The sequence below is a fragment of the Hypanus sabinus genome, chromosome 29, assembly GCF_030144855.1.
Source record: "Hypanus sabinus isolate sHypSab1 chromosome 29, sHypSab1.hap1, whole genome shotgun sequence".
NCBI lineage: Eukaryota > Metazoa > Chordata > Chondrichthyes > Myliobatiformes > Dasyatidae > Hypanus > Hypanus sabinus.
Window position 1 is genome coordinate 1,490,987 of NC_082734.1, and position 26,609 is coordinate 1,517,595.

Genomic DNA, 26,609 nt, shown 5'->3' on the forward strand with positions numbered 1-26,609 from the left:
AGCAGCCTCCACCTCAGATCTTCAAGGCGCATGGGAAGAACTCCCTCGTAAAGGCCCAGTGGTGCAGAGGAGAGCCCAGCTGGAGCCTACAAGACTGTAAGACACAGGAGCAGAATTAGGCAATCTGGCCCATCGAATCTGGCTGATCTTTTTCTGCTTTCTCCTCCTGAACACCAGTTCCCGGCCTTCTCCCTGTAACCTTTGATGCCATGTCCAATCAGGAACCTATCAATCTCTGCCTTAAATACACAAAACAACCTGGCCTCCACAGTTGCATGTGGCAATGAATTCCACAAATTCACCACCCTCTTCTGGCTAAAGAAATTTCTCTGCATCACTGTTTTGAAAGGGCGCCACTCTATCCTGAGGCTGTGCCCTCTTGTCCTAGACTCTCCCACATCCTTTCCGCATCTACTCTGTCTAGGCCTTTCAACAATCGAAAGGTCTCAATTAGATCCCTCCTCATTCTTCTGAATTCCAGAGAGTACAGACCCAGAGCCATCAAACGTTCCTCGTATGATAATGCTTTCATTCTTGGAATCATCCTTCTGAACCTCCTCTGGACCCTCTCCAATGCCAGCACACCTTTTCTAAGATGAGGGGCCCAAAACTGTTCACAATACTCAAGGTGAGCCCACACCAGTGCCTTATAAAGCCTCAGCATCACATCCCTGCTCTTGTATTCAAGACCTCTTGAAATGAATGCAAAAGTTACATTTGCCTTCCTCACCACCGACTCAACCTGCAAGTTAACTTTTAGGGTGTTCTACACAAGGACCCCCAAGTTCCTTTGCGTTTCAGATTCCTGGGCATTTTCCCTGTTTAGAAAATAGTCAGCACATTTATTCCTACTACCAAAGTGCATGACCATGTATTTTCCAACATTGTGTTTCATTTTCCACTTTCTTGACCATTCTTCTAATCTGTCTAAGTCCTTCTGCATCCTACCTGTATCCTCAATGCTACCTGCCCTTCCACCAATCTTCATATCAACTGCAAACTTGCCAGCAAAGCTAACTATTCCATTATCTAAATCATTTATATACAGCGTAAAAAGAGGTGGTCCCAACACCAACCCCTGCAGAACACCACTAGTCACTGGCAGCCAACCAGAAAAGGATCCTTTTATTCCCAGTCACTGCCTCCTACAAATCAGCCAATACGCTAACCATGTTAGTAACTTTCCGGTAATACTATGGGCTCTCAACTTGGTACCTTGTCAAAGGCCTTCTGAAAGTCCAAATATACAACATCCACTGCATCCCCTTTATCTATCTTTCTTGTAATCTCCTCAAAGAATTACAACGGGTTTGTCTGGCAGGATTTTCCCTTAAGGAAACTACGCTGACTTTGTCCTATTTTGTCCTGTGTCACCAAGTAATCCTTCACCTTGTTCTTAACAATTGACTCCAACATCTTCCCAACCACTGAGGTCAGGCTAATTGGTCTGTAATTTCTTTTCTGCTGCCTTCCTTCTTTCTTAAAGAGTGGAGTGACATTTGTGATTTTCCAGTCCTCTGGCACCATGCCAAAGTCCAGTGATTTTTGAAAGATAATTTCTAATGCCACCACAATCTCTAATGCTACCTCTTTCAGTACCTTAGGGTGCAGCTCATCTGGTCTGAGAGACTTAAGTTCCTTTAGCTTTTTGAGCACCTTCTCTCTAGTAACAGTAACAGCACCCACTTCTCTTCCTTCACACACTACAACAGCAAGCACACTGCTAGTGTCTTCCACGGTGAAGATCGATGCAAAATACTCATTTAGTTCATCAGCATCTCCTTGTCCCCCGTTATTTCTCCGGCCTCATTTTCTAGCGGTCCTGTATCCACTCTCATTTCTCTTTTATTTTTAACAGACTTGAAAAAAACCTTTACTGTCCACTTTGATATTATTTGCTAGCTTGCTTTCGTATTTCATCTTTTCCATTCTAATGATTTCTCTAGTTACTCTGTACTCTGTAGGTTTTTAAAAGCTTCCCAGTCCTCTACTTTCCCACTAATTTTTGCTTTGTTGTATGTCCTTTCTTTTACAATAGCCTTGACTTTCCTTGTCAGCCACAGTTGTACTATTTTACCAATTGAGTATTTCTTCATTTTTGGAATACACATGTCCTTCACCTTCCTCATTTTTCCCAGAAATGCATGCCTTTGCTGCCTTGCTGATACCCGTGGCAGCAGCTCCTTCCAATTTACTTTGGCTAATTCCTCTCTCACACCTCTGTAATTTCCCTTACTCCACTGAAATCAGTCTTTACATCAGTCTTTACTTTCTCCCTATCAAATTTCAAATTAAACAAAATCATATTGTGATCACTGGTTCCTAAGGGTTATTTTACCTTAAGCTCCCTAATCGCCTCTGGTTCATTACATAACACCCAATCCAGTGTAGCTGATCCCCTCGTGGGCTCAGCTACAAACTGCTCTAAAAAGCTATCTCGTAGGCATTCAACAAACTCTCCCTCTTGAGATCTATTACCAATTTTTCCCAATCGTCCTGCATGTTGAAGTCTCCCATGACTACCATAACATTGCCCTTTTGACTCGCCTTTTTTATTTCCTGTTGTAACCTGTGGTCCACCTCCCAGCCACTGGGAGGCCTGTATATAACTGCCATCAACATCCTTTTACCCTTGCAGTTTCATTCAACATCTTCCGATCCTATGTCACATCTTTCTACTGACTTGATGCCATTCTTTACCAACAGAGCCACAGCACCCCTCTGTCTACCTTCCTATCCTTCCGATGTAACGTGTAACCTTGGACATTCAGCTCCCAACTACAACATTCCTTCAGCCACGATTCTGTGATGGCCACAACATCACACCTGGCAATCTGTAATGTTGCAACAAGATCATCCACTTTATTTCTTACACCACGCACGTTTAGATACAACGCCTTGAGTACCAAATTTGCTATCCTTTCTGATTCTGCATCCCTAATGATCCCTAACCTCTGTTAGCTACAACTGTCCCATCACCTGCCTGCCCTTCCTGACAATCTTACAGCACGCTATTTTTACTTTTTTACTATCTGTCCTTTCCTGAGTCCCTTCACTCCGGTTCCTATCCCTCTTGTCAAGATAGCTTAAACCCTCCCCAACAGCTCTAACAAACCTGTCAGCGAGAATATTGGTTCCCCTCGGTTCAGGTACAACCTGTCACTTTTGAACAAGTCATTCCTCCCCCAGAAGAGATCCCAGTTATCCAGGAACCTGAAGTCCTGTCCCCTGCACCAGCTTCTCAGCCAGGCATTAGTCTGCCAAATCATCCTGTTTCTACCCTCACTGGTGCATGGCATCGTCAACAATCCAGAAATTACTACCTGGGAGGTCCTGCTTCTCAGCTTTCTACCTAGCTCTCTAAATTCTCTTTTCAGGACATCTTTGCTTTTCCTTCCTATGTCATTGGCACCAATGTGTACCAAAACTTCTGGCTGTTCCCCTCCCTCTCCAAAATGTGTGGACGTGATCTGAGACATCCCTGACCCTGGTACCCTGGACCCGTTCACATCCACAGACTCTCCTGTCTGTTTCCCTCACTATCGAGTCCCCTATCACTACCACTCCCTTCTTCTCTTACTTTCCCTTCTGCACCATGGACCCAGGCTCAATGCCTGTAACCTGGTCGCTGTGGCATTCTCCCGGGAGGTCATCCTCACAAAAGTATCCAAAACGGTATACTTGTTTTTGAGGGGAATGGCCACAATATTCCAGACTCTCAGTAGGTCCTGATAGAAGCCGGGCAGACTCCGCAAAGCAGCACGGCTGATGTCTGCCGGTGGCAGCCGCATCCCTTCGTGAGGACAGCAGCCCCCCTAGAGAACACATGCCAGCTGGAGGGTGCTCGGCATACAGGAACTTCTGCAGGGTTCTGAGGCGGAGAGCCGCCAGCCCTGTATGGACTGTCTGCCCTCTCCCATTGGGAGACTCAGGATCACTGCAGAGACCCAGTGTCTCCTCTTGCCCTAGAAGAAGTCCACTAACTTCCTCTGCATCCTTGTGACAAAGGGCAAGGTCAGGGTAAAGTGACCATCCGGTACCACAACATGGAGACCACCAGCTGGTTTATGACCACCACCCTGCCTCAATAGGAAAGCACCCTGAGAAGGTCTGACCCAGTTTCCTAGAGCAGGTGGATCAGGGCCTGGACCAGACGGACATTGTCCTGAATGGACCGGCCTGGGACTGTGTTAGATTGGTCAGGGTGGATCACCTGTCTCAACACCGAGCCAAGATGGTTGGCCATTGCCTGGGTGAGGATCTTGTATTCCACACACAAGAAAGAAATTGGACGCCAGTTCTTTAGCAGGCAGAGGTCTCCCTTCTTGGGCAGTAGGACCACGACAGTTCTCCGCCATGAGAGGGGCATTTCCCTAGTGGCTCTGCTCTCCATCAAGGCATCCCAGAAAGCTTGAAACAATTCCATGCTCAGGCTATCTAGGCCAGGGGACTTGCCCCTCTGGAGTTGAAGGGATGTAGACAGCTCCATCCAAAGTAAGGAGACTTTTGATTATTAGTTAGAACTGCAGCTACCGGGGCATGATAAATCAATTTAATCCAGGAAATAAATCCTGGACCAAAATTGAACCTCTTCAAAACCTGGAATAGATAAAGCCACTTCACCCTATCAAAGGCTTTCTCTGCATCCAGAGATACAATACATTCAGATTCTTTGGCTGAGGGGGAATAAATGATATTTAATAATCTTCGAATACTAAAATGTGAGTACCTATTTTTAACAAATCCTGTTTGATCATTTGAGATCACGTTAGGCAAGATAGTCTCAAGCCTATTTACTAGAATCTTAGAGAGGATTTTAAAATCTACATTCAGTAAAGAAGTAGGTCTATAGGATACACATTTCAGTGGGTCTTTTCCTTTTTTTGGAATCAATGAAATTAGTGCTTCATAAAAAGTTTTAGGAAGGTTCCCAGAGGATGTAGAGTCGGTAAACGGTTGATGAAGATGTGGTATAAGCATTTCATGAAAGGTCTTTTAAAATTCTACTGCATAACCATCAGGTCCCGGAGCTTTACCTAATTGCAGAGAGGATATAGCCTTGGCTATCTCCTCTTGTTTAATAGGTGCATCTTGATATCGGCATCTTGAATCGAAATTTGGGGTATGTTTAACCTTTGCAAAGAATCTATTCATAGTAATCTATACTTTAGATTATATAGAGGTACCCGTCAGGGTTGTCCCCTTAGTCCTTTATTAATTAATTTGGCTTTAGAACCACTTGCTATTGCTCTTAGGGATTCTAATTCTGTGCGGGGTATTAGGAGAGGGGATAAATTACATAAAGTTTTGTTATACGTGGATGATTTATTAGTTTACATTTCAAATCCTAAGAAATCTATTCCTTCTATGTTATCTATATTTATGGAATTTGATACTTTTTCTGGATATAAACTTAATTTACATAAAAGTGAATTATTTCCTATTAATAATTATTCTGATTATTATGATCAAATACCTTTTAATATTGCCAAAAACCATTTTACTTACCTTGGTATCAAAATTACAAAACATTTTAAAGACCTATATAGGTATAATTTCTTCCCTTTAGTTGAATATACTCAACAGGCGCTTTCTAAATGGTCACCTATGTTGATGTCATTGATAGGTTGAATAGATGCTATAAAAATGGGTATTCTACCGAAATTTTTATATATATTTCAAGCAGTTCCCTCTTTTGATCCAAAAACATTTTTTGATAAAATAGATTCTCTGATTTTGTCTTATGTTTGGAATAATAAAAGCTCTAGAGTGAATAAACTTTTATTGCAAAAATCAAAAAAAGATGGAGGACTGGCTTTACCAAACTTCAGATTTTATTATTGGGCAATTAATATTCATTATATTAATTTTTGGATTTATGGTATAGACAACCAAGATCACCCTTCATGTTTACAGCTAGAGGAAAATTCAGTAATGGGGTTTTCATTAGCTTCTTTATTAGGAACTTCTCTTGCGTTTTCGCTCTCCAGAATAGGTAGACAAGCTCTTAACCCTATTGTTAAACATACTTTAAAAATTTGATTTCAATTTCGTAGATTTTTGAATTAAATGATTTTTTACTTTCTAGTAATATTTATTCTAATTTCTTTTTTAAACCATCAACTTTGGATAAGGCTTTTCTAACATGGAAAATTAAGGGAATAATAACTTTTTTAGATTTGATTTTACAAGACTGTTTAATGTCTTTTTCACAGTTAATGGATAAATATGATATCTCTAATACACATTTTTCAGGTATTTACAGGTTAGGAATTTTTAACGTGATTTTTTTACCAAATTACTCCTTGGCCTGCTCTTTAAATTTGGCTTATGTTATTGTTCAGTTTAAACCTTTTCAAAAATGATTAATAGCTATCATTTATAAATAGTTAATGAATGCTCGCAAGTCGCCTAATGATAGGGTTCAACGCACCTAGGAAGTAGAACTTCAATATTCACTTTCAGATAACCAGTGGAGTAAAATTTATTATTTAGTTAATAATTCATTTATCTGCGCACACCATACCTTAATTCAGTTTAAGATAGTACACATGTCCAAAGATAAATTGGCACATATTTTTCCTAATATAAGCCGTATTTGTGACAGATGTAATGCAGAAGTGGCTACTCTAACTCATATGTTTTGGTCATGTGTAAGTTTAAACAATTTTTGGAGGAATGATGTGTTTGGAATATTATCTAAAGTTATAGTTATGGATGTTCAATCTAACCCACTTACAGCAATTTTTGGGATTATTCCAGAGGAAGCAAGCAAAGACTCTGCTTCCGCCCAACATGTGATAGCTTTTTCAACTTTACTGGCTGGGAGAGCTGTTTTTTTACACTGGAAAGAATCTAACCCGCCTACTGTTTTCTGTCGGCTCTCCTCCATTACGTCATGTCTAAGCTTGGAGAAAATTAGAAGCCGGACATTTGATACATCCTTCAATTTTGAACAAATCTGGCGACCCTTTATTCAATACTTTCACATGATTTAATTTATTTTTATTTATTTATTTTTCTTTATTATCTTTGGGGAAAATCCTTATCCATGAAGGTTCAGAGATGACTGGAAGGATGAGTTTATTTCTCTCTCTTTTTTTCTAATTTTATCCTCAATTGGACTGCCCAATCTTTCTTTTTCTTTCTCTTTTTTTTGTTTCAGTTTAGTTAGTGTTTTTTTTCCTTTATCAATAAAATTTCCAATTTTTATATGACTGCTATGAGGTTGTAGTTTTTTTGACCATTGTACATATAACAGCGTAATATTTTACCTATTTGATTTTGATATTATATACTTTCTGTTTTTACTATTGCTGTTTATGTCTTTTATATTATCTACTTGTTAAACTTCTCTTCCGATTTGTATATTCTTTATTTGAAAATCAATAAAAAAGATTGAAAAATGAAAAATGACAGCTCCATCCAGTCAGGGGTGTCCAGTCGCTCTACATCCTCTGGGATGACCAGGGACAAATCTTTGCAGATCACACTGCACACGTCCGTGTGTGATGGGACAGTGTGGAGGGAGTTTCACTCTGTGTCTGACCCCAGGAGTGTGTGATGGGACGGTGTGGAGGGAGTTTCACTCTGTGTCTGACCCTGGGAGTGTGTGATGGGACGGTGTGGAGGGAGATTCACTCTGTGTCTGACCCCAAGAGTGTGTGGAGGGAGATTCACTCTGTGTCTGACCCCAAGAGTGTGTGATGGGACGGTGTGGAGGGAGATTCACTCTGTGTCTGACTCCAAGAGTGTGTGATGGGACGGTGTGGAGGGAGTTTCACTCTGTGTCTGACCCTGGGAGTGTGTGATGGGTTGGTGGGGAGGGAGCTTCACTCTGTGTCTGACCCCGGGAGTGTGTGATGGGACGGTGTGGAGGGAGATTCGCTCTCTGTCTGATCCTGGGACTGTGCGATGGGAGCTTTGCTTTGTGTCAGTCTCCAGGGGAGGGTGGGTGTCCCTGGGAGGGTGTGTCCCAGGGGAAGGTGGGTGTCCCTGGGGAGGGTGTGTTCCCCTGGGAAGGTGGGTGTCCCAGGGAGGGTGTGTCCTGGGGAAGGTGGGTGTCCCTGGGGAAGGTGGGTGTCCCTGGGGAAGGTAGGTGTCCCTGGGGAGGGTGGGTGTCCCGGGGAAGGTGGGTGTCCCTGGGGAGGGTGTGTTCCCCTGGGAAGGTGGGTGTCCCAGGGAGGGTGTGTCCTGGGGAAGGTGGGTGTCCCGGGGAAGGTGGGTGTCCCTGGGGTGGGTGTGTCCCTGGGGAAGGTGGGTGTCCCGGGGAAGGTGGGTGTCCCGGGGGAGGGTGGGTGTCCCTGGGGAAGGTGGGTGTCCCGGGGAGGGTGGGTGTCCCAGGGGAAGGTGGGAAGGTGGGTGTCCCGGGGAAGGTGGGTGTCCCGGGGGAGGGTGGGTGTCCCCCTGGGAGGGTGGGTGTCCCTGGGGAAGGTGGGTGTCCCAGGGAAGGTTGGTGTCCCGGGGGAGGGTGGGTGTCCCTGGGGAAGGTGGGTGTCCCCCTGGGAGGGTGGGTGTCCCTGGGGAAGGTGGGTGTCCCGGGGGAGGGTGGGTGTCCCCCTGGGAGGGTGGGTGTCCTGGGGGAGGGTGGGTGTCCCAGGGGAAGGTGGGAAGGTGGGTGTCCCTGGGGAGGGTGAGTGTCCCCTTGGGAGGGTGGGTGTCCCCCTGGGAGGGTGGGTGTCCCGGGGGAAGGTGGGTGTCCCGGGGGAGGGTGGGTGTCCCCCTGGGAGGGTGGGTGTCCCTGGGGAAGGTGGGTGTCCCTGGGGAGGGTGGGTGTCCCGGGGAAGGTGGGTGTCCCTGGGGAGGGTGTGTTCCCCTGGGAAGGTGGGTGTCCCAGGGAGGGTGTGTCCTGGGGAAGGTGGGTGTCCCGGGGAAGGTGGGTGTCCCTGGGGTGGGTGTGTCCCTGGGGAAGGTGGGTGTCCCGGGGAAGGTGGGTGTCCCGGGGGAGGGTGGGTGTCCCTGGGGAAGGTGTGTGTCCCCCTGGGAGGGTGGGTGTCCCTGGGGAGGGTGAGTGTCCCCTTGGGAGGGTGGGTGTCCCCCTGGGAGGGTGGGTGTCCCAGGGGAGGGTGGGTGTCCCCCTGGGAGGGTGGGTGTCCCGGGAGAAGGTGGGTGTCCCTGGGGAGGGTGAGTGTCCCCTTGGGAGGGTGGGTGTCCCCCTGGGAGGGTGGGTGTCCCGGGGGAAGGTGGGTGTCCCGGGGGAGGGTGGGTGTCCCTGGGGAAGGTGGGTGTCCCGGGGGAGGGTGTGTGTCCCCCTGGGAGGGTGGGTGTCCCTGGGGAGGGTGAGTGTCCCAGGGGAAGGTGGGAAGGTGGGTGTCCCTGGGGAGGGTGAGTGTCCCCTTGGGAGGGTGGGTGTCCCCCTGGGAGGGTGGGTGTCCCGGGGGAAGGTGGGTGTCCCGGGGGAGGGTGGGTGTCCCTGGGGAAGGTGGGTGTCCCGGGGGAGGGTGTGTGTCCCCCTGGGAGGGTGGGTGTCCCTGGGGAGGGTGAGTGTCCCCCTGGGAGGGTGGGTGTCCCTGGGGAAGGTGGGTGTCCCAGGGAAGGTTGGTGTCCCGGGGGAGGGTGGGTGTCCCTGGGGAAGGTGGGTGTCCCCCTGGGAGGGTGGGTGTCCCTGGGGAAGGTGGGTGTCCCGGGGGAGGGTGGGTGTCCCCCTGGGAGGGTGGGTGTCCTGGGGGAGGGTGGGTGTCCCTGGGGAGGGTGGGTGTCCCAGGGGAAGGTGGGAAGGTGGGTGTCCCTGGGGAGGGTGAGTGTCCCCTTGGGAGGGTGGGTGTCCCCCTGGGAGGGTGGGTGTCCCGGGGGAAGGTGGGTGTCCCGGGGGAGGGTGGGTGTCCCTGGGGAAGGTGGGTGTCCCGGGGGAGGGTGTGTGTCCCCCTGGGAGGGTGGGTGTCCCTGGGGAGGGTGAGTGTCCCCTTGGGAGGGTGGGTGTCCCCCTGGGAGGGTGGGTGTCCCAGGGGAGGGTGGGTGTCCCCCTGGGAGGGTGGGTGTCCCGGGAGAAGGTGGGTGTCCCTGGGGAGGGTGAGTGTCCCCTTGGGAGGGTGGGTGTCCCCCTGGGAGGGTGGGTGTCCCTGGGGAGAGTGGGTGTCCCTGGGGAAGGTGGGTGTCCTGGGGGAGGGTGGGTGTCCCCCTGGGAGGGTGGGTGTCCCTGGAGAGGGTGGGTGTCCCGGGGAAGGTGGGTGTCCCGGGGGAGGGTGGGTGTCCCTGGGGAAGGTGGGTGTCCCGGGGGAGGGTGGGTGTCCCTGGGGAGGGTGTGTTCCCTTGGGGAGGGTGGGTGTCCCTGGGGAAGGTGTGTGTCCTGGGGGAGGGTGTGTCCCGGGGAGGGTGGGTGTCCCTCGGGAGGGTGGGTGTCCCGGGGGAGGGTGGGTGTCCCCCTGGGAGGATGGGTGTCCCTGGGGAAGGTGGGTGTCCCGGGGAAGGTGGGTGTCCCGGGGGAGGGTGGGTGTCCCGGGGGAGGGTGGGTGTCCCCCTGGGAGGGTGGGTGTCCCTGGGGAAGGTGGGTGTCCCGGGGAAGGTGGGTGTCCCGGGGGAGGGTGGGTGTCCCCCTGGGAGGGTGGGTGTCCCTGGGGAAGGTGGGTGTCCCAGGGAAGGTTGGTGTCCCGGGGGAGGGTGGGTGTCCCTGGGGAAGGTGGGTGTCCCCCTGGGAGGGTGGGTGTCCCTGGGGAAGGTGGGTGTCCCGGGGGAGGGTGGGTGTCCCCCTGGGAGGGTGGGTGTCCTGGGGGAGGGTGGGTGTCCCTGGGGAGGGTGGGTGTCCCAGGGGAAGGTGGGAAGGTGGGTGTCCCTGGGGAGGGTGAGTGTCCCCTTGGGAGGGTGGGTGTCCCCCTGGGAGGGTGGGTGTCCCGGGGGAAGGTGGGTGTCCCGGGGGAGGGTGGGTGTCCCTGGGGAAGGTGGGTGTCCCGGGGGAGGGTGTGTGTCCCCCTGGGAGGGTGGGTGTCCCTGGGGAGGGTGAGTGTCCCCTTGGGAGGGTGGGTGTCCCCCTGGGAGGGTGGCTGTCCCAGGGGAGGGTGGGTGTCCCCCTGGGAGGGTGGGTGTCCCGGGAGAAGGTGGGTGTCCCTGGGGAGGGTGAGTGTCCCCTTGGGAGGGTGGGTGTCCCCCTGGGAGGGTGGGTGTCCCTGGGGAGAGTGGGTGTCCCGGGGGAGGGTGAGTGTCCCCCTGGGAGGGTGGGTGTCCCGTGGGAAGGTGGGTGTCCCGGGGGAGGGTGGGTGTCCCTGGGGAAGGTGGGTGTCCCGGGGGAGGGTGGGTGTCCCGTGGGAAGGTGGGTGTCCCTGGGGAGGGTGAGTGTCCCCTTGGGAGGGTGGGTGTCCCCCTGGGAGGGTGGGTGTCCCTGGGGAGGGTGGGTGTCCCCCTGGGAGGGTGGGTGTCCCGTGGGAAGGTGGGTGTCCCTGGGGAGGGTGAGTGTCCCCTTGGGAGGGTGGGTGTCCCCCTGGGAGGGTGGGTGTCCCTTGGGAGGGTGGGTGTCCCGGGGGAGGGTGGGTGTCCCCCTGGGAGGGTGGGTGTCCTGGGGAAGGTGGTTGTCCCGGGGGAGGGTGGGTGTCCCCCTGGGAGGGTGGGTGTCCCTGGGGAGGGTGGGTGTCCCCCTGGGAGGGTGGGTGTCCCTGGGGAGGGTGGGTGTCCCCCTGGGGAGAGTGGGTGTCCCGGGGGAGGGTGAGTGTCCCCCTGGGAGGGTGGGTGTCCCGTGGGAAGGTGGGTGTCCCGGGGGAGGGTGGGTGTCCCTGGGGAAGGTGGGTGTCCCGGGGGAGGGTGGGTGTCCCCCTGGGAGGGTGGGTGTCCCGTGGGAAGGTGGGTGTCCCTGGGGAGGGTGAGTGTCCCCTTGGGAGGGTGGGTGTCCCCCTGGGAGGGTGGGTGTCCCTGGGGAGGGTGGGTGTCCCCCTGGGAGGGTGGGTGTCCCGTGGGAAGGTGGGTGTCCCTGGGGAGGGTGGGTGTCCCGGGGGAGGGTGGGTGTCCCCCTGGGAGGGTGGGTGTCCTGGGGAAGGTGGGTGTCCCGGGGGAGGGTGGGTGTCCCCCTGGGAGGGTGGGTGTCCCTGGGGAGGGTGGGTGTCCCCCTGGGAGGGTGGGTGTCCCGTGGGAAGGTGGGTGTCCCTGGGGAGGGTGAGTGTCCCCTTGGGAGGGTGGGTGTCCCCCTGGGAGGGTGGGTGTCCCTGGGGAGGGTGGGTGTCCCGGGGGAGGGTGGGTGTCCCCCTGGGAGGGTGGGTGTCCTGGGGAAGGTGGGTGTCCCGGGGGAGGGTGGGTGTCCCCCTGGGAGGGTGGGTGTCCCTGGGGAGGGTGGGTGTCCCCCTGGGAGGGTGGGTGTCCCGGGGAAGGTGGGTGTCCCGGGGGAGGGTGTGTGTCCCTGGGGAGGGTGGGTGTCCCCCTGGGAGGGTGGGTGTCCCTTGGGAGGGTGGGTGTCCCGGGGGAGGGTGGGTGTCCCCCTGGGAGGGTGGGTGTCCTGGGGAAGGTGGGTGTCCCGGGGGAGGGTGGGTGTCCCCCTGGGAGGGTGGGTGTCCCTGGGGAGGGTGGGTGTCCCCCTGGGAGGGTGGGTGTCCCTGGGGAGGGTGGGTGACCCCCTGGGGAGAGTGGGTGTCCCGGGGGAGGGTGAGTGTCCCCCTGGGAGGGTGGGTGTCCCGTGGGAAGGTGGGTGTCCCGGGGGAGGGTGGGTGTCCCTGGGGAAGGTGGGTGTCCCGGGGGAGGGTGGGTGTCCCCCTGGGAGGGTGGGTGTCCCGTGGGAAGGTGGGTGTCCCTGGGGAGGGTGAGTGTCCCCTTGGGAGGGTGGGTGTCCCCCTGGGAGGGTGGGTGTCCCTGGGGAGGGTGGGTGTCCCCCTGGGAGGGTGGGTGTCCCGTGGGAAGGTGGGTGTCCCTGGGGAGGGTGAGTGTCCCCTTGGGAGGGTGGGTGTCCCCCTGGGAGGGTGGGTGTCCCTGGGGAGGGTGGGTGTCCCGGGGGAGGGTGGGTGTCCCCCTGGGAGGGTGGGTGTCCTGGGGAAGGTGGGTGTCCCGGGGGAGGGTGGGTGTCCCCCTGGGAGGGTGGGTGTCCCTGGGGAGGGTGGGTGTCCCCCTGGGAGGGTGGGTGTCCCGGGGAAGGTGGGTGTCCCGGGGGAGGGTGTGTGTCCCTGGGGAGGGCGGGTGTCCCGGGGGAGGGTGTGTGTCCCTGGGGAGGGCGGGTGTCCCGGGGGAGGGTGAGTGTCCCCCTGGGAGGGTGGGTGTCCCGGGGGAGGTGGTGTTGCTGTGAACCTGGATGCTTACCCTGTCCCTGGATGAACGTTCCCAGGTATTCCTCCCAGCTGCCGGGATCTGGCATCATCTGGTTCATCCTTTGGAAATGGAAGTAGGAGACTACGTTGTCCTTTGCATTGCGAGCAACCACGATCACCTACGGGGCAGTGGTAGGTCAGGTCTTTCCCTTGATCTGTCCAACCTGCTCCCACCATTTCTCTGTATCCCAATTCCCTTCCCCCCATGCTGTCACCAGCACTCTGCCCTCTCTCCCTCTTCACCACTCTCTCGCCCCTTGCGCTCTTCCCCATGCTCACTACCCTGTGCCCTGCCCCACTCCCTACCCCTGCTCTTTCTCCCTACCTCACTCTGTCTCCTCCCATCATTTCCCCCTTTTCCCTGTGTCCTTCACCCACATTCTTTTTCATTGCTTTTCTCTCTGCCCCACTGTCCCCCTCAACCCCTCTGCTCTTCCTCTCTTCTCCCCTCGGACACACTTACCTTACATTTCTGCTCCAAGAATGACTTAGGAACCTTTTGGATGGGAAGATGAGTTTTGATGATTCGGGGGGACTTCAGCTTCTTGATCTGCTCCAGCCCTGGTGACACAGACAGATTAGCCTTTCACCCCCTCACCCAAGAACACCGAATAGCTCCCCATCAATCAGAAACGTTGGCCTCTCCCACAACTCCTCCTCCCCTTGTTCTCCACCCATGCCTCCAATCCTCTCTTCTTGTGCTCTTCCCATCACCACCCTCACACCTTCACCTTCCCCCTTTTTACCCTCAACACGTTCCCATTCTGTCTCACATAGCTGTCCTCACCCAATCTCACTCTGTGTCCTCGTCTACACCTTTCTCTATCTCTACTCCACGCAGTTTCCTTCCTTCGCCTTCTCTCTCTATCTCTGCTCTCCCCCAAGCACTCTCCCTAAAACTCTCTCTTCATTCTCTCTCTCCTAAATTGCTCTCTTTCTTCCCCAACCTCTCTCCACTGCAGTATCTCCCTCTCCCCCAGTCTCTTTCTCTCGTTTGTCCTCTCCCTCTCACCCAATCTCTCTCTGCCCCAGTCTATTTCTCTCACCCCACTCTCCCTCCCTCTCTCCCACCAGTGTCTTTCCCTTCCCCATGTGACCCCTTCTGGCCTGGTTGGGTTCCCTCACCAGCGGAATGAAATTCAGTGGCACACATCTCGAGGAAGGGAATCCGTTCGTAGATGGGGGCACGCCTGCATTTTTGTGTGTCCCCGTTCATCATGATGAGATCCACTACCTCCTGCATCCATGTGGTGCCTGTGGGGAGGTCAGCGGTGAGAGGTGTTGTAGAAGGGTACAGAGTGGGGCAGATGGGGTGAGTGCAGGAGGAGTGACAGGGGAATGGAAGGGAGAAAGAGGGAAAAGGGAGGGCAATATGAGAGGTGGGGAGGGAGCAAAGAATGCAGGGAGATGAACTGCAGGAGGGAGAAAATTTCCATCGGATGAGGGCCAGAGGGTCAAACGCTTCAAACCAGGAAATCCCACAAATTTTCCAATTACAAATACCCGACTCTCCCTCCTCCACTCTCTGTAATCAGATAGGGTGAATGCGTGCAGTCATTTTTTCAGGGCTGGGCAATCAAGAACCAGAGGGCACAGTGGAGAGATTTGTTAGGGCCTCAAGGGCAACGTTTTCACCCAGAGGGTGGTCTTCATGTGGAAACAGCTTCCAGAGGAAGTGGTCGAGGCAGGCACATTAACTACATTTAAAAGACACTCAGACAGATACATTGAAAGGAAAGATTTAGAGGGGATTGAATGGATGGAAATCCGTGTTGGCCAGGATTGTTTGGGTCGAGCAGCCAGTTTCCCTGTTATACGACTTTGTGACTGTGAGTGGGCTGTGGGAACCTGGGGCAGATTGGCTGAGATCACCTTGAGTGATTGGATAGGTTAGAAGGGCCAAGTGGCCTACTTGTGTTGTGTGCAGTTCTCGGGTACCCCACGCAGTCTCACCGACTTGGAATCATGTCCTCGAATTCTTTGTGACAGAGCAGGATGCTCTTTACCTCTCACAGTCTACGCCGGCTTGCAGAGTAATCACTCCTGTAACCTGTTAGATTGTCTAATTCCTCGCTTACACACATCCATCTCCCTGCATTCCCTGTCCATCCATGTTATCTGTAAGACAGCTTTTTAAACACCTCACTCATATAAGCCTCCACCACCACTACGTTCCACCAGTACGTTCCAGCACTGATCACTCTGTGGCAGAAAGACTTGCTCCGCTCATCTCAACTTAAATGCATGGTGTTAGACCATAGGAGCAGAATTAGGCCAATCAGCCCATCAAATCTACTCTGTCTAACCTTTGATACCCTTACTAATCAAGAGCCCATATACCTTCTCTCATTATTTACACGATCACTTGGCCTCCTCAATTATCTGTGGCAATGAATTCCAACTAAAGAAATTCCTCCTCATCTCTGTTTGAAAAGGTTGTCTTTCTACTCTGAGGCTATTCCTTCTGGAACTACTCTCCCACTATGGGAAATATCCTCTCCACGTCCAATGTATCTTGACCTTTCAATATTCAATAGGTGTTATTGAGACCCTCCCTCATTCTTCAATATTCAATAGGTGTTATTGAGATCCTCCCTCATTCTTCAATATTCAATAGGTTATTGAGACCCTCCCTCATTCTTCAATATTCAATAGGTGTTATTGAGATCCTCCCTCATTCTTCAATATTCAATAGGTGTTATTGAGATCCTCCCTCATTCTTCAATATTCAATAGGTGTTATTGAGATCCTCCCTCATTCTTCAATATTCAATAGGTGTTATTGAGACCCTCCCTCATTCTTCAATATTCAATAGGTGTTATTGAGATTCTCCCTCATTCTTCAATATTCAATAGGTGTTATTGAGACCCTCCCTCATTCTTCAATATTCAATAGGTGTTATTGAGACCCTCCCTCATTCTTCAATATTCAATAGGTGTTATTGAGACCCTCCCTCATTCTTCAATATTCAATAGATGTTATTGAGATCCTCCCTCATTCTTCAATATTCAATAGGTGTTATTGAGATTCTCCCTCATTCTTCAATATTCAATAGGTGTTATTGAGATCCTCCCTCATTCTTCAATATTCAATAGGTGTTATTCAGACCCTCCCTCATTCTTCAATATTCAATAGGTGTTATTGAGATCCTCCCTCATTCTTCAATATTCAATAGGTGTTATTGAGATCCTCCCTCATTCTTCAATATTCAATAGGTGTTATTGAGACCCTCCCTCATTCTTCAATATTCAATAGGTGTTATTGAGATTCTCCCTCATTCTTCAATATTCAATAGGTGTTATTGAGATCCTCCCTCATTCTTCAATATTCAATAGGTGTTATTCAGACCCTCCCTCATTCTTCAATATTCAATAGATGTTATTGAGATCCTCCCTCATTCTTCAATATTCAATAGGTGTTATTGAGACCCTCCCTCATTCTTCAATATTCAATAGGTGTTATTGAGACCCTCCCTCATTCTTCAATATTCAATAGATGTTATTGAGATCCTCCCTCATTCTTCAATATTCAATAGGTGTTATTGAGTTCCTCCCTCATTCTTCTAAATTCCATTGAGTTCAAGCCCAGAGTCAGCAAATACTTCTCACGTGTTAACCCTTTCATCCCTGAGAACCTCCTCTCAATCCTCTCCAATACCAGCACATTTTAGGTGAGGCCCAAAATTGCTCACAATACTCTGTGTGGTCTGACCAATGCATTATAAAGTCTTACTATTACATCCTTGTTTTTATATTCTAGTCCTCTCAAAATGAATGCTAACATTACATTTGCCTTCCTTATTACCAACTCAACCTACAAGTTAACCTTTAAGAAATCCTGCATGAGTACTCCCAATCTCTCTGCACCTCCGATTTCTGAATTTTCTCCCCATTTAAAAAAATAGTCTGTGCCTTTATTCCTTCTAACATAATGAATGACCATACACTTCCCCAGACTATATTCCATCTGTTACTTCTTTGCCCATTCTCCCAATCTGTTGAATCCTTCTGCAGTCCCCCTGCTTCGTCAACCCTACCTGCTCCTCCACCTACAATACTATACAAAAGTCTTGGGCACCCGATATTTTTTATATTTGGTTTAAGATGGTGTGGCCTCCTCACAGCCCTGATCTTAATATCATTGAGGCTGTCTGGGATTACTTGAAGCAAGTGAGATGGCTAAAGTCTGCAGAAGAACTGTGGCAAGTTCTCCAAGATGCTTTGAACAACCGACCAGTCAATTTTTTTATAAAACTGCATGACAGTATACCTAAGAGAAGTGATGCAATTTTAAAGGAAAAGGGTGGTCACGCCAAGTATTAATTTGATTTGTTCTTTTTTACTGGTTTACTGCTCTTTGTAGTATTATTTTAGATATTTTATGTCATTATTTTCAGAAGTATCTTGGCTTTACAGAGTTTTTGCTTACGGCTTTTGCACAGTACCGTGTCTGCGTTGTCCACAGGCTTGGCCACAAAGCCATCAGCTCTGCCATCCAGATCATTGACATGCAAGTGAACAGAAGTGGTTGCACTGGCCCCTGCGGCACTCCACTAGTTACTGGCAGCCAACTGGAAAAGTCCCCATTTATTCCCTCTCAGCTTCCTTACAGTTAACTGGTGTTTTATCCATGCTGGTGTTGTTTCCAACTTGGGGAAAAAAGATACTGTCTGTCTGCTCTATCTGTGCCTTTCTTAATCTTATACACCTTGATCAGGTCTCCCCCGAGACTCTGACACTCCAGACAAAACAACTGAAGTTTGTCCAATGTCTCCTTCCAGCTCAGGCCCTCAAATCCAGGCAGCATCCTGGTGAGCCTCTTCTGCGCCCTCTCCAAAGCCCCCACACCCGTCCTGATCAGAACTGAATGTGATACGCCAGATGTGGCCTGACCAGAGGTTTATAAAGTTTTGATGTGACTTTTAATCTCCAACTTTTGAAGCAAGAAGGCTACGAGTGGAACGGCTAAGGATTTCCGGAGCGACGGTGTTTTACTAGCTGGGGTAAAGAGAGGTGAGACTGCGCAGGCGCGTGATGTCAGCAGGATAAGTTTAAAAAGAAGACCGTTGTATCCAGAGGGCCTCCCTTGGAGCGGGCAGCGGAGTGAGAGGTGGCAGAGTGATAGGGCTTTAGCTCAATGGGCTTAGGCCGTAATGAGGCAAGGTAGGTTTACCTGTGTTAATTGCAGAAAGGAAGTATGTTTGTGAGGCCGGTGTTCTGTGCTCAATGTCAGATGTGGGAAGTCCTGGAATCTCCCAGCCTCCCAGATGGCCACATCTGCACCCGGTGTGTCGAGCTGCAGTTCGATGGCCTTCGTCCAGTCAGGCAACGCAAGGAGGTGACAGAGAGGAGTTATAGGCAGGTAGTCACACTGGGGCCATGGGAGACAGACAAGTGGGTCACAGTCAGGAGAGGGAAGGGGAAGAGTCAGGTACCAGAGAATACCCCTGTGGCTTTACCCCTTGACAATAAGTACTCCTGTTTGTGTACTGTTGGGGGTGGGGGGACAGCCTGACTGGGGGAAGCGACAGTGGCCGTGCCTCTGGCACAGAGTCTGGCCCTGTGGCTCAGAAGAGTAGGCAGTAGTGATGGGGGACTCTGTAGTTAGGGGGTCAGACAGGCAATTCTGTGGATAGAGGAAAGAAACTCGGATGGTAGTTTGCCTCCCAGGTACCAGGATCTGGGATGTTTCAGATTGCATCCACAATACCCTGCAGTGGGAGGGAGAACAGCCAGAGGTCGTGGTACATATTGGTACCAATGACAGAGGTAGGAAAAGGGAAGAGGTCCTGAAAACAGAGGGAGTTAGGAAGGAAGTTGAGAAGCAGGACCGCAAAGGTAGTGATCTCAGGCTGGCTGCCTGTGCCACATGACAGTGAGTATAGGAATAGAATGGGGTGAAGGATAAATGCATGGCTGAGGGATTGGAGCAGATTTCTGGAACATTGGGATCTCTTTTGGGACAGTTGTGACCTGTTCAAAAAGGACAGGTTGCACTTGAATCCCAGGGGGACCAATATCCTGTTGGGGAGTTTTGCTAAGGCTGTTGGGGAGAGTTTAAACTAGAATTGTTGGGGGGGGTGGGAACTGAACTGAAGAGTGGGGAAGAGGAGGTTGGCTCACAAATAGAGAAAGCTTGTAGACAGTGTGAGAGGGAGGATAGGCAGGTGATAGAGAAGGGATGCCTCAGACTGACAGTTTGAGATGTATCTATTCTAATGCAAGGGGTGTTGTGAACAAAGCAGATGAGCTTACAGCATGGATCAGTACTTGGAGATGTGATGTGGTGGCCATTACAGAGACTTGGATGGCTCAGGGATAGGAATGGTTACTTCAGGTGCCAGGTTTTAGATGTTTCAGAAAGGACAGGGAGGGAGGTGAAAGAGGTGGGGGCATGGCACTGCTGATCAGAGATAGTGTCACGGCTGCAGAAAAGGTGGACGCCATGGAGGGATTGTCTACAGAGTCTCTGTGGGTGGAGGTTAGGAACAGGAAGGGGTCAATAACTCTACCGGGTGTTTTTTATAGGCCACCCAATAGTAACAGGGATATCGAGGAGCAAATAGGGAAACAAGATCCTGGAAAGGTGTAATAATAACAGAGTTATCGTGGTGGGAGATTTTAATTTCCCATATACCAGTTGGCATCTCCCTAGAGCAGGGATAGCCAACCTTTTACATTCCATGCGTCAATTTTTTCCAAGCACGAGTTCAGATGCACCATACAGAAAAGAAAAGCTTACAAAAGGTTCAGAGAGCTAGGTAAAGTCAGAGAGTTAGGAGATTATAAGGCTAATAGGAAGGAGCTTAAGAAGGAAATTAGGAGAGCCAGAAGGGGCCATGAGAAGGCCTTGGTGGGCAGGATTAAGGAAAACCCCTAGGCATTCTACCAGTATGTGAAGAGCAAGAGGATAAGACATGAAAGTATAGGACCTATCAAATGTGACAGTGGGAAAGTGTGCATGGAACCAGAGGAAGTAGCAGGTGTACTTAATGAATACTTCAGTGGTCACTATGGAAAAGGATGTTGGTGATTGTAATGATGATTTGCAGCAGACTGCAAAGCTTGAGCATATAGACATTAAGAAAGAGGATGTGCTGGAGCTTTTGGAAAGCATCAAGTTGGATAAGTCACCGGGACCGGATGAGATGTACCCCAGGCTACTGTGGGAGGCGAGGGAGGTGATTGCTGACCCTCTGGCGATGATCTTTGCATCATCAATGGGGACAGGAGAGGATCCAGAGGATTGAAGAGTTGCGGATATTGTTCCTTTGTTCAAGAAAGGGAGTAGAGATAGCTCGGGAAATTATAGAGCAGAGAGTCTTACCTCAGTGGTTGGTAAGTTGATGGAGAAGATTCTGAGAGGCAGGATTTATGAACATTTGGAGAGGTATAATATGATTAGGAATAGTCAGCATAGCTTTGCCAAGGGTGGGTCATGCCTAATGAGCCTGATTGAATTTTTTGAGGATGTGATTAAACACATTGATGAAGGAAGAGCAGTAGATGTAGTGTATACAGATTTCGGCAAGGCATTTGATAAGGTACCCCTTGCAGGCTTATTGAGAAAGTAAGGAGACATTTGATCCAAGGGAACATTGTTTTGTGGATCCAGGAATGGCTTGCCCACAGAAGGCAAAGAATGGTTGTAGATGGGTCATATTCTGCATGGAGGTCGGAGACCAGTGGAGTGCCTCAGGGATCTGTTCTGGGACCCTTACTCTTGGTGATTTTTATAAATGACCTGGATGAGGAAGTGGAGGGATGAGTTAGTAAGTTTGCTGATGACACAAAGGTTGGAGATGTTGTGGATAGTGTGGAGAACTGTCAGAGGTTACAGCAGGACATCAATAGAATGCAAAACTGGGCAGAGAAGTGGCAGATGGAGTTCAACCCAGGTAAATGTGAAATGGTTAATTTTGGTAGGTCAAGTATGATGGCAGAATATAGTATTAATGGTAAGACTTTGCAGTGTGGAGGATCAGAGGGATCTTGGGGCCCGAGTCCATAGGACACTCAAAGCAGCTGCGCAGGTGACTCTGTGGTTAAGAAGGCATACAGTGCATTGGCCTTCATCAATCGAGGAATTGAATTTAGTCGCCGAGAGGTAATGTTGCAGTCATATAGGACCCTGGTCAGACCCCACTTCGAATACTGTGCTCAGTTCAAGTTTTTTTTAATAAACTCAGAGAGTGGTGAGTGCGTGGAGGTGGATCCGATAGGGTCCTTTCAGAGACCTTTGGACAGGTACATGGAGCTTAGAAAAATAGAGGCCTTATGGGTAAGCCTGGTAATTTCTAAGGCAGGGACATATTTGACAGAACCTCACGGGCCGAAGGGCCTGTAGTGAGCTGTAGGTTCTCTATGTTTCTATGTAACCTGTGGAGGTTGATGGGAGTAGGCAGTTTAAATGGTTTGCCATTGATTAGATGAGCCAAAGCACCTGTTTCTGTGCTGTATTTTTCTATGATACTATGACCTGATGGTATGAACATTAATTTCTACAATTTGTCTGATCCATTTTAATTTCTCTTATCCCACCGGCCCCCATCACTTGTCTTCTCCTATCCTTCACCCTCTGAGTTTGCCTGTCACCTCAGTCATCTCCTTCCCTCTTTTCCACCCTATCTCTATCCTCCCCGATCAGGTTACACTACCCCTCACCTCCCTATCATCCACACCCTCCCCCAAGCTGGGTCCAGCTGCCTATACATCTCTTTAGACTGGCTTTCTCAAGAGTCCATTTTATCATTCTAAGGGACCAATAAACTCTTCTCGGGCTTCCAGCCCAGGTCCGCGATGATGGCAGAGTTTGTCATCATAACGTTGGTTGTGATCAGCCGGGAGCCCGAGAAGAGTTTATTTGTTATCATTCATATTTTGCATGGAGGACGGTGGCCAGTGGTGTTCTGCAGGGATCCTTTCACTGTGATTTTTACTAGTGACCTGGAAGAGGAAGTAGAAGTATGGATTAGAACATAAAATAGTACAGCACATTACAGGCCCTTTGGCCCACAATGTTGTGCCAACCCTCAAACCCTGCCTGCCATATAACCCCCACCTTAAATTCCTCCATATACCTGTCTGGTAGTGTCTTAAACTTCACTAGTGTTTCTGCCTCCACCACTGACTCAGGCAGTGCATTCCACGCACCAACCACTCTATGAAAAACCTTCCTCTAATATCCCCCTTGAACTTCCCTCCCCTTACCTTAAAGCCATGTCCTCTTGTACTGAGCAGTGGTGCCCTGGGGAAGTGGCGCTGGCTGTCCACTCTATCTATTCCTCTTAATACCTTGTACACCTCTATCATGTCTCTTCTCATGTTCCTTCTCTCCAAAGAGTAAAGCCCTAGCTCCCTTAATCTCTGATCTTAATCCATACTCCCTAAACCAGGCAGCATCCTGGTAGATCTCCCCTGTACTCTTTCCAATGCTTCCACATCCTTCCTATAGTGAGGTGACCAGAACTGGACACAGTACTCCAAGTGTGGCCTAACCAGAGTTTTATAGAGCTGCATCATTACATCGCGATTCTTAAACTCTATCCCTCGACTTATGAAAGCTAACACTCCATAAGCTTTCTTAACTACCCTATCTACCTGTGAGGCAACTTTCAGGGATCTGTGGACATGTACCTCCAGATCCCTCTGCTCCTCCACACTCCCAAGTATCCTGCCATTTACTTTGTACTCTGCCTTGGAGTTTGTCCTTCCAAAGTGTACCACCTCACACTTCTCCGGGCTGAACTCCATCTGCCACTTCTCAGCCCACTTCTGCATCCTACTAATGTCTCTCTGCAATCTTCGACAATCCTCTACACTATCCACAACACCACCAACCTTCGTGTTGTCTGCAGACTTGCCAACCCACCCTTCTGCCCCCACATCCAGGTCATTAATAAAAATCACAAGAAGTAGAGGTCCCAGAACTGATCCTTGTGGGGCACCACTAGTCACAACCCTCCAATCTGAATGTACTCCCTCCACCACAACCCTCTGCCTTCTGCAGGCAAGCCAATTCTGAATCCACCTGGCCAAACTTCCCTGGATCCCATGCCTTCTGACTTTCTGAATAAACCTACTGTGTGGTACCTTGTCAAATGCCTTACTAAAATCCATTTAGATCACATCCACCTGCACTACCCTCATCTATATGCCTGGTCACCTCCTCAAGAACTCTATCAGGCTTGTTAGACACAATCGATCCTTCACAATGCCATGCTGACTGTCCCTGATCATTCTCTAAATGCCCATACATCCTATCTCTAAGAATCTTTTCCCACCACAGACATAAGGCTCACTGGTCTATAGTTACATGGACTATCCCTACTACCTTTTTTGAACAAGGGGACAACATTCACCTCCCTCCTATCCTCTGGTTGCTAAGTTTGCTGATGACACAAAGGTTGGGGGTGCTGTGGATAGTCTGGAAGGTTGTCAGAGGTTACAACAGGACATCGATAGGATGCAGAAATGGGCTGACAAGTGGCAGATGGAGTTCAATCCAGATAAGTGTGAAGTGGTTCATTTTGGTAGGTCCAATTTGAAGACAGAATATAATATAAATGGTAAGATTCTTGGCAGTGTGGAGGATCAGTGAGATCTTGGGGTCCTTGTCGATAGGACAATCAAAGATGTTCTGCAGATTGACATTGTTGGCATTTGTCAGCTGTGGGACTGCGTCAAGGTGCCGTGACGTAATGTTACAGCGATATGAGACCTTGGTCGGACCCAACATAGAGTACTGTGTTCAGTTCTGGCCACCTCACTACAGGAAGGACATGGATGCTATAGAGAGAGTGCAGAGAAGATTTGCAAGGATGTTGCCTGGATTGGAAGGCGTACCTTATGAGAATAAGTTGAATGAACTTGGCCTTTTCTCCTTGGAGCGCCGGAGGACAAGAGGTGACCTGATAGAGTTGTATAAGATGATGAAGGGCATTGATCTTGTAGATAGTCAGAGACTTTTTCCCAGGGCTGAAGTGGCTAACATGAGGGGATATTGTTTTAAAGTGCTTGGATATAGGTACCAGAGACGTCAGGGGTATGTTTTTCCACACAGAGAGTGGTGAGTGTGTGGAATTCTAGGAAGTTTCTAGACTAGGTTACATGGTTGGCACAACATTGTAGGCCAGAGGGCATGCAATGTGCTGTAAATTTCTATGTTCTATGTTATATACCCTGGGAAAGCACTAGACCCTTTTTCATACTAAAGGACCGTTAAAGAGTCTGATAACAGTAGAATAGAAGCTGTCCTTGAGCCTGGTGGGACGAGCTTTCAGGCTTTTGTATCTTCTGCCCGATGGGAGAGGGTAGAAGAGAGATGTCTGGGGCAGGTGGGGTCTTTGATCACGCTGGCTGCTTTACCACTGCAGCAGGAAATGTAAACAGAGTCCGTGGAAGGGAAGCTGATTTTCTGTGTCCACAACTCTTTCAGTCACAGTCAGACCAAGCCATGGTGTGTCCAGATAGGGTGATCGGAATTTGACTTTAACCCTTTGCATACATGAGGAGTAAAAATCTTTACATTACATCTTCGTCTAGATGTGCAATGTATAGTAATTTGTAATAAATAGTATGTATAACAGAACAGTAAATGTAATATAGAAATACAATTGTATCAGCGTGAATTAATCAGACTGATGGCCTGGTGGAAGAAGCTGTTGGTCCTGACTTTTATGTTGTGGTACTGTTTCCCTGATGATAGCAGCTGGAACAGATTGTGATTGGGGTGACTCATGTCCCCAGTGATCCTTCAGGCCCTTTTTACGCACCTGTCATTGTAAATGGTCCTGAAGTTCACATCTACAGATGTGCTGGGCTGTCCACACCACTCTCTGCAGAGTCCAGCGATTGAGGGAAGTACAGTTCCCATACCAGGCAGTGATACAGCCAGTCAGGATGCTCACATTTGTGCCCCTGTAGAAAGTCAAGATTTGGGGCCTCTTGCTGAACTTTTTGAACCATATGATGTGAAAGAGGCACTGTTACCTTTTTTTCCCACCGACCATGTGAGGTCCTCGGTGATGTGTATACCGAGGAACTTAAAGGTGACCTCTCAACCCCAGATCTATTGATGTCTATAGGGGTAAACCTGTCCCCAATCCTCCTGTAATCCACAACCAGCTCCTTTGTTTTTGCGACATTGAGGGAGAAGTTGTTTTCTTGACACCACTGTGTCAGGGAGATGACTTCTCTGTAGGCTGTCTCATTATTATTTGAGATTAGGCCGATCAATTTTAATTAGCAGATTGGAGCTGTTATTTGGTGAATAATTGATTGGTGACACAGTCATGGGTGTACAGAGAGTAAAGGAGAGGAGTCAGTACACAGCCCTGAGGGTCAGAGGGGTGGAGGCGAGGGAGCCCACTCTTACAACCGGCCAGTGATCTGACAGGAAGTCCAGGATCCACTGCACAAGGCAGGTGAAGCATCCAGATACAATCCTCTCCACGGTGCTTCTGTGAACATTTGTGAGGATTCACATTCACATTTCTCATGAGGAAGTGGAGTGTTTGTGAACTTGCTGAGCTACCATGTTTGCATGGTGTCCTATGGGAGAGGTCAGTGGATCATGGAGAAGGGGAACAATCTAAACCAGAGAGAGGTGATGGGCAGATCACAAAGTGGGAAAAGGAAGGAAAGGGGTGAGAGGAATGAAGAATGAAGAAAAACAAGTGGAGGGAGAGCAAAGGGAAGTCACTACCAGAGGTAAGAGACTACGCAGATGGAATATGAGGCATTGTCCCTCCAACTTCCACCTTGCCTCATGAAGACAGTAGAGGAGGTGAGGATGGATGTGTTGCTGTGGGAACGGAAGTGGAATTGAAATGGGTGGCTACCTGCCTGCCTGAGTGGATGAACCGAAGGTCCCAATGAAGCAGTTGGCTCAATCTGCGCCAGGTCTCATCGAGGTAGAGGAGAACTTGAGACACGCTTGTTGGTAATAGTATTAGAATTGGTTTATTAATGACACATGTATGGAGATACAGTGGAAAACTTGTCTTGTTTACTGTTCATATAGATCAGATTGTTATGCTGAGGTAGAACAAGGGAAAACAACAGAATACAAAATAGTGTCACAGTTACAGGGAGTGCAGAGTAGGTAAACAATAAGATGCAAGTTGATTGCGAGGCCAACAGTCCATCTTATCATACAAGAGGTCCATTCAGGAGTTTGATAACAGAAGTGGTCCTAAAGCCTGGTGGGATGTGGTTTCAGGGTTCTGGCAACTGGGAGAGGGAGGAGAGAGAATGCCCGGGCTGGGTGGGTCTTTGACTATGCTCACTGAAATCAAAGCCGTGATGCATCAGGATAGCGTGCTCTCAATGGTACAATGATAAAAATTGGCAAGGATAGGAATGGGGAAAAATTGAAATAAGTGGCCCCCCCAAAGAA

The 26,609-nt window shown here is 49.9% G+C and overlaps 1 protein-coding gene across 3 annotated transcripts in view; it reads right to left on the reverse strand.

Moving 5' to 3' along the window:
• LOC132382863 (sulfotransferase 1C4-like) overlaps positions 1 to 26,609 on the reverse strand; it is a 40,957-nt gene that overhangs the window by 3,483 nt on the left and 10,865 nt on the right. For 2 of the 3 annotated variants that reach the window (XM_059953340.1, XM_059953341.1), the window contains exons 3-5: positions 14,337 to 14,465; positions 13,675 to 13,772; positions 13,204 to 13,330 (exon numbers count right to left, since the gene is read on the reverse strand). In XM_059953340.1, the coding sequence (XP_059809323.1) occupies positions 13,204 to 13,330; positions 13,675 to 13,772; positions 14,337 to 14,465 (354 nt within the window). The remainder of the gene's footprint in view (positions 1 to 13,203; positions 13,331 to 13,674; positions 13,773 to 14,336; positions 14,466 to 26,609) is intronic. The other variant, XM_059953342.1, reaches the window with a different exon arrangement.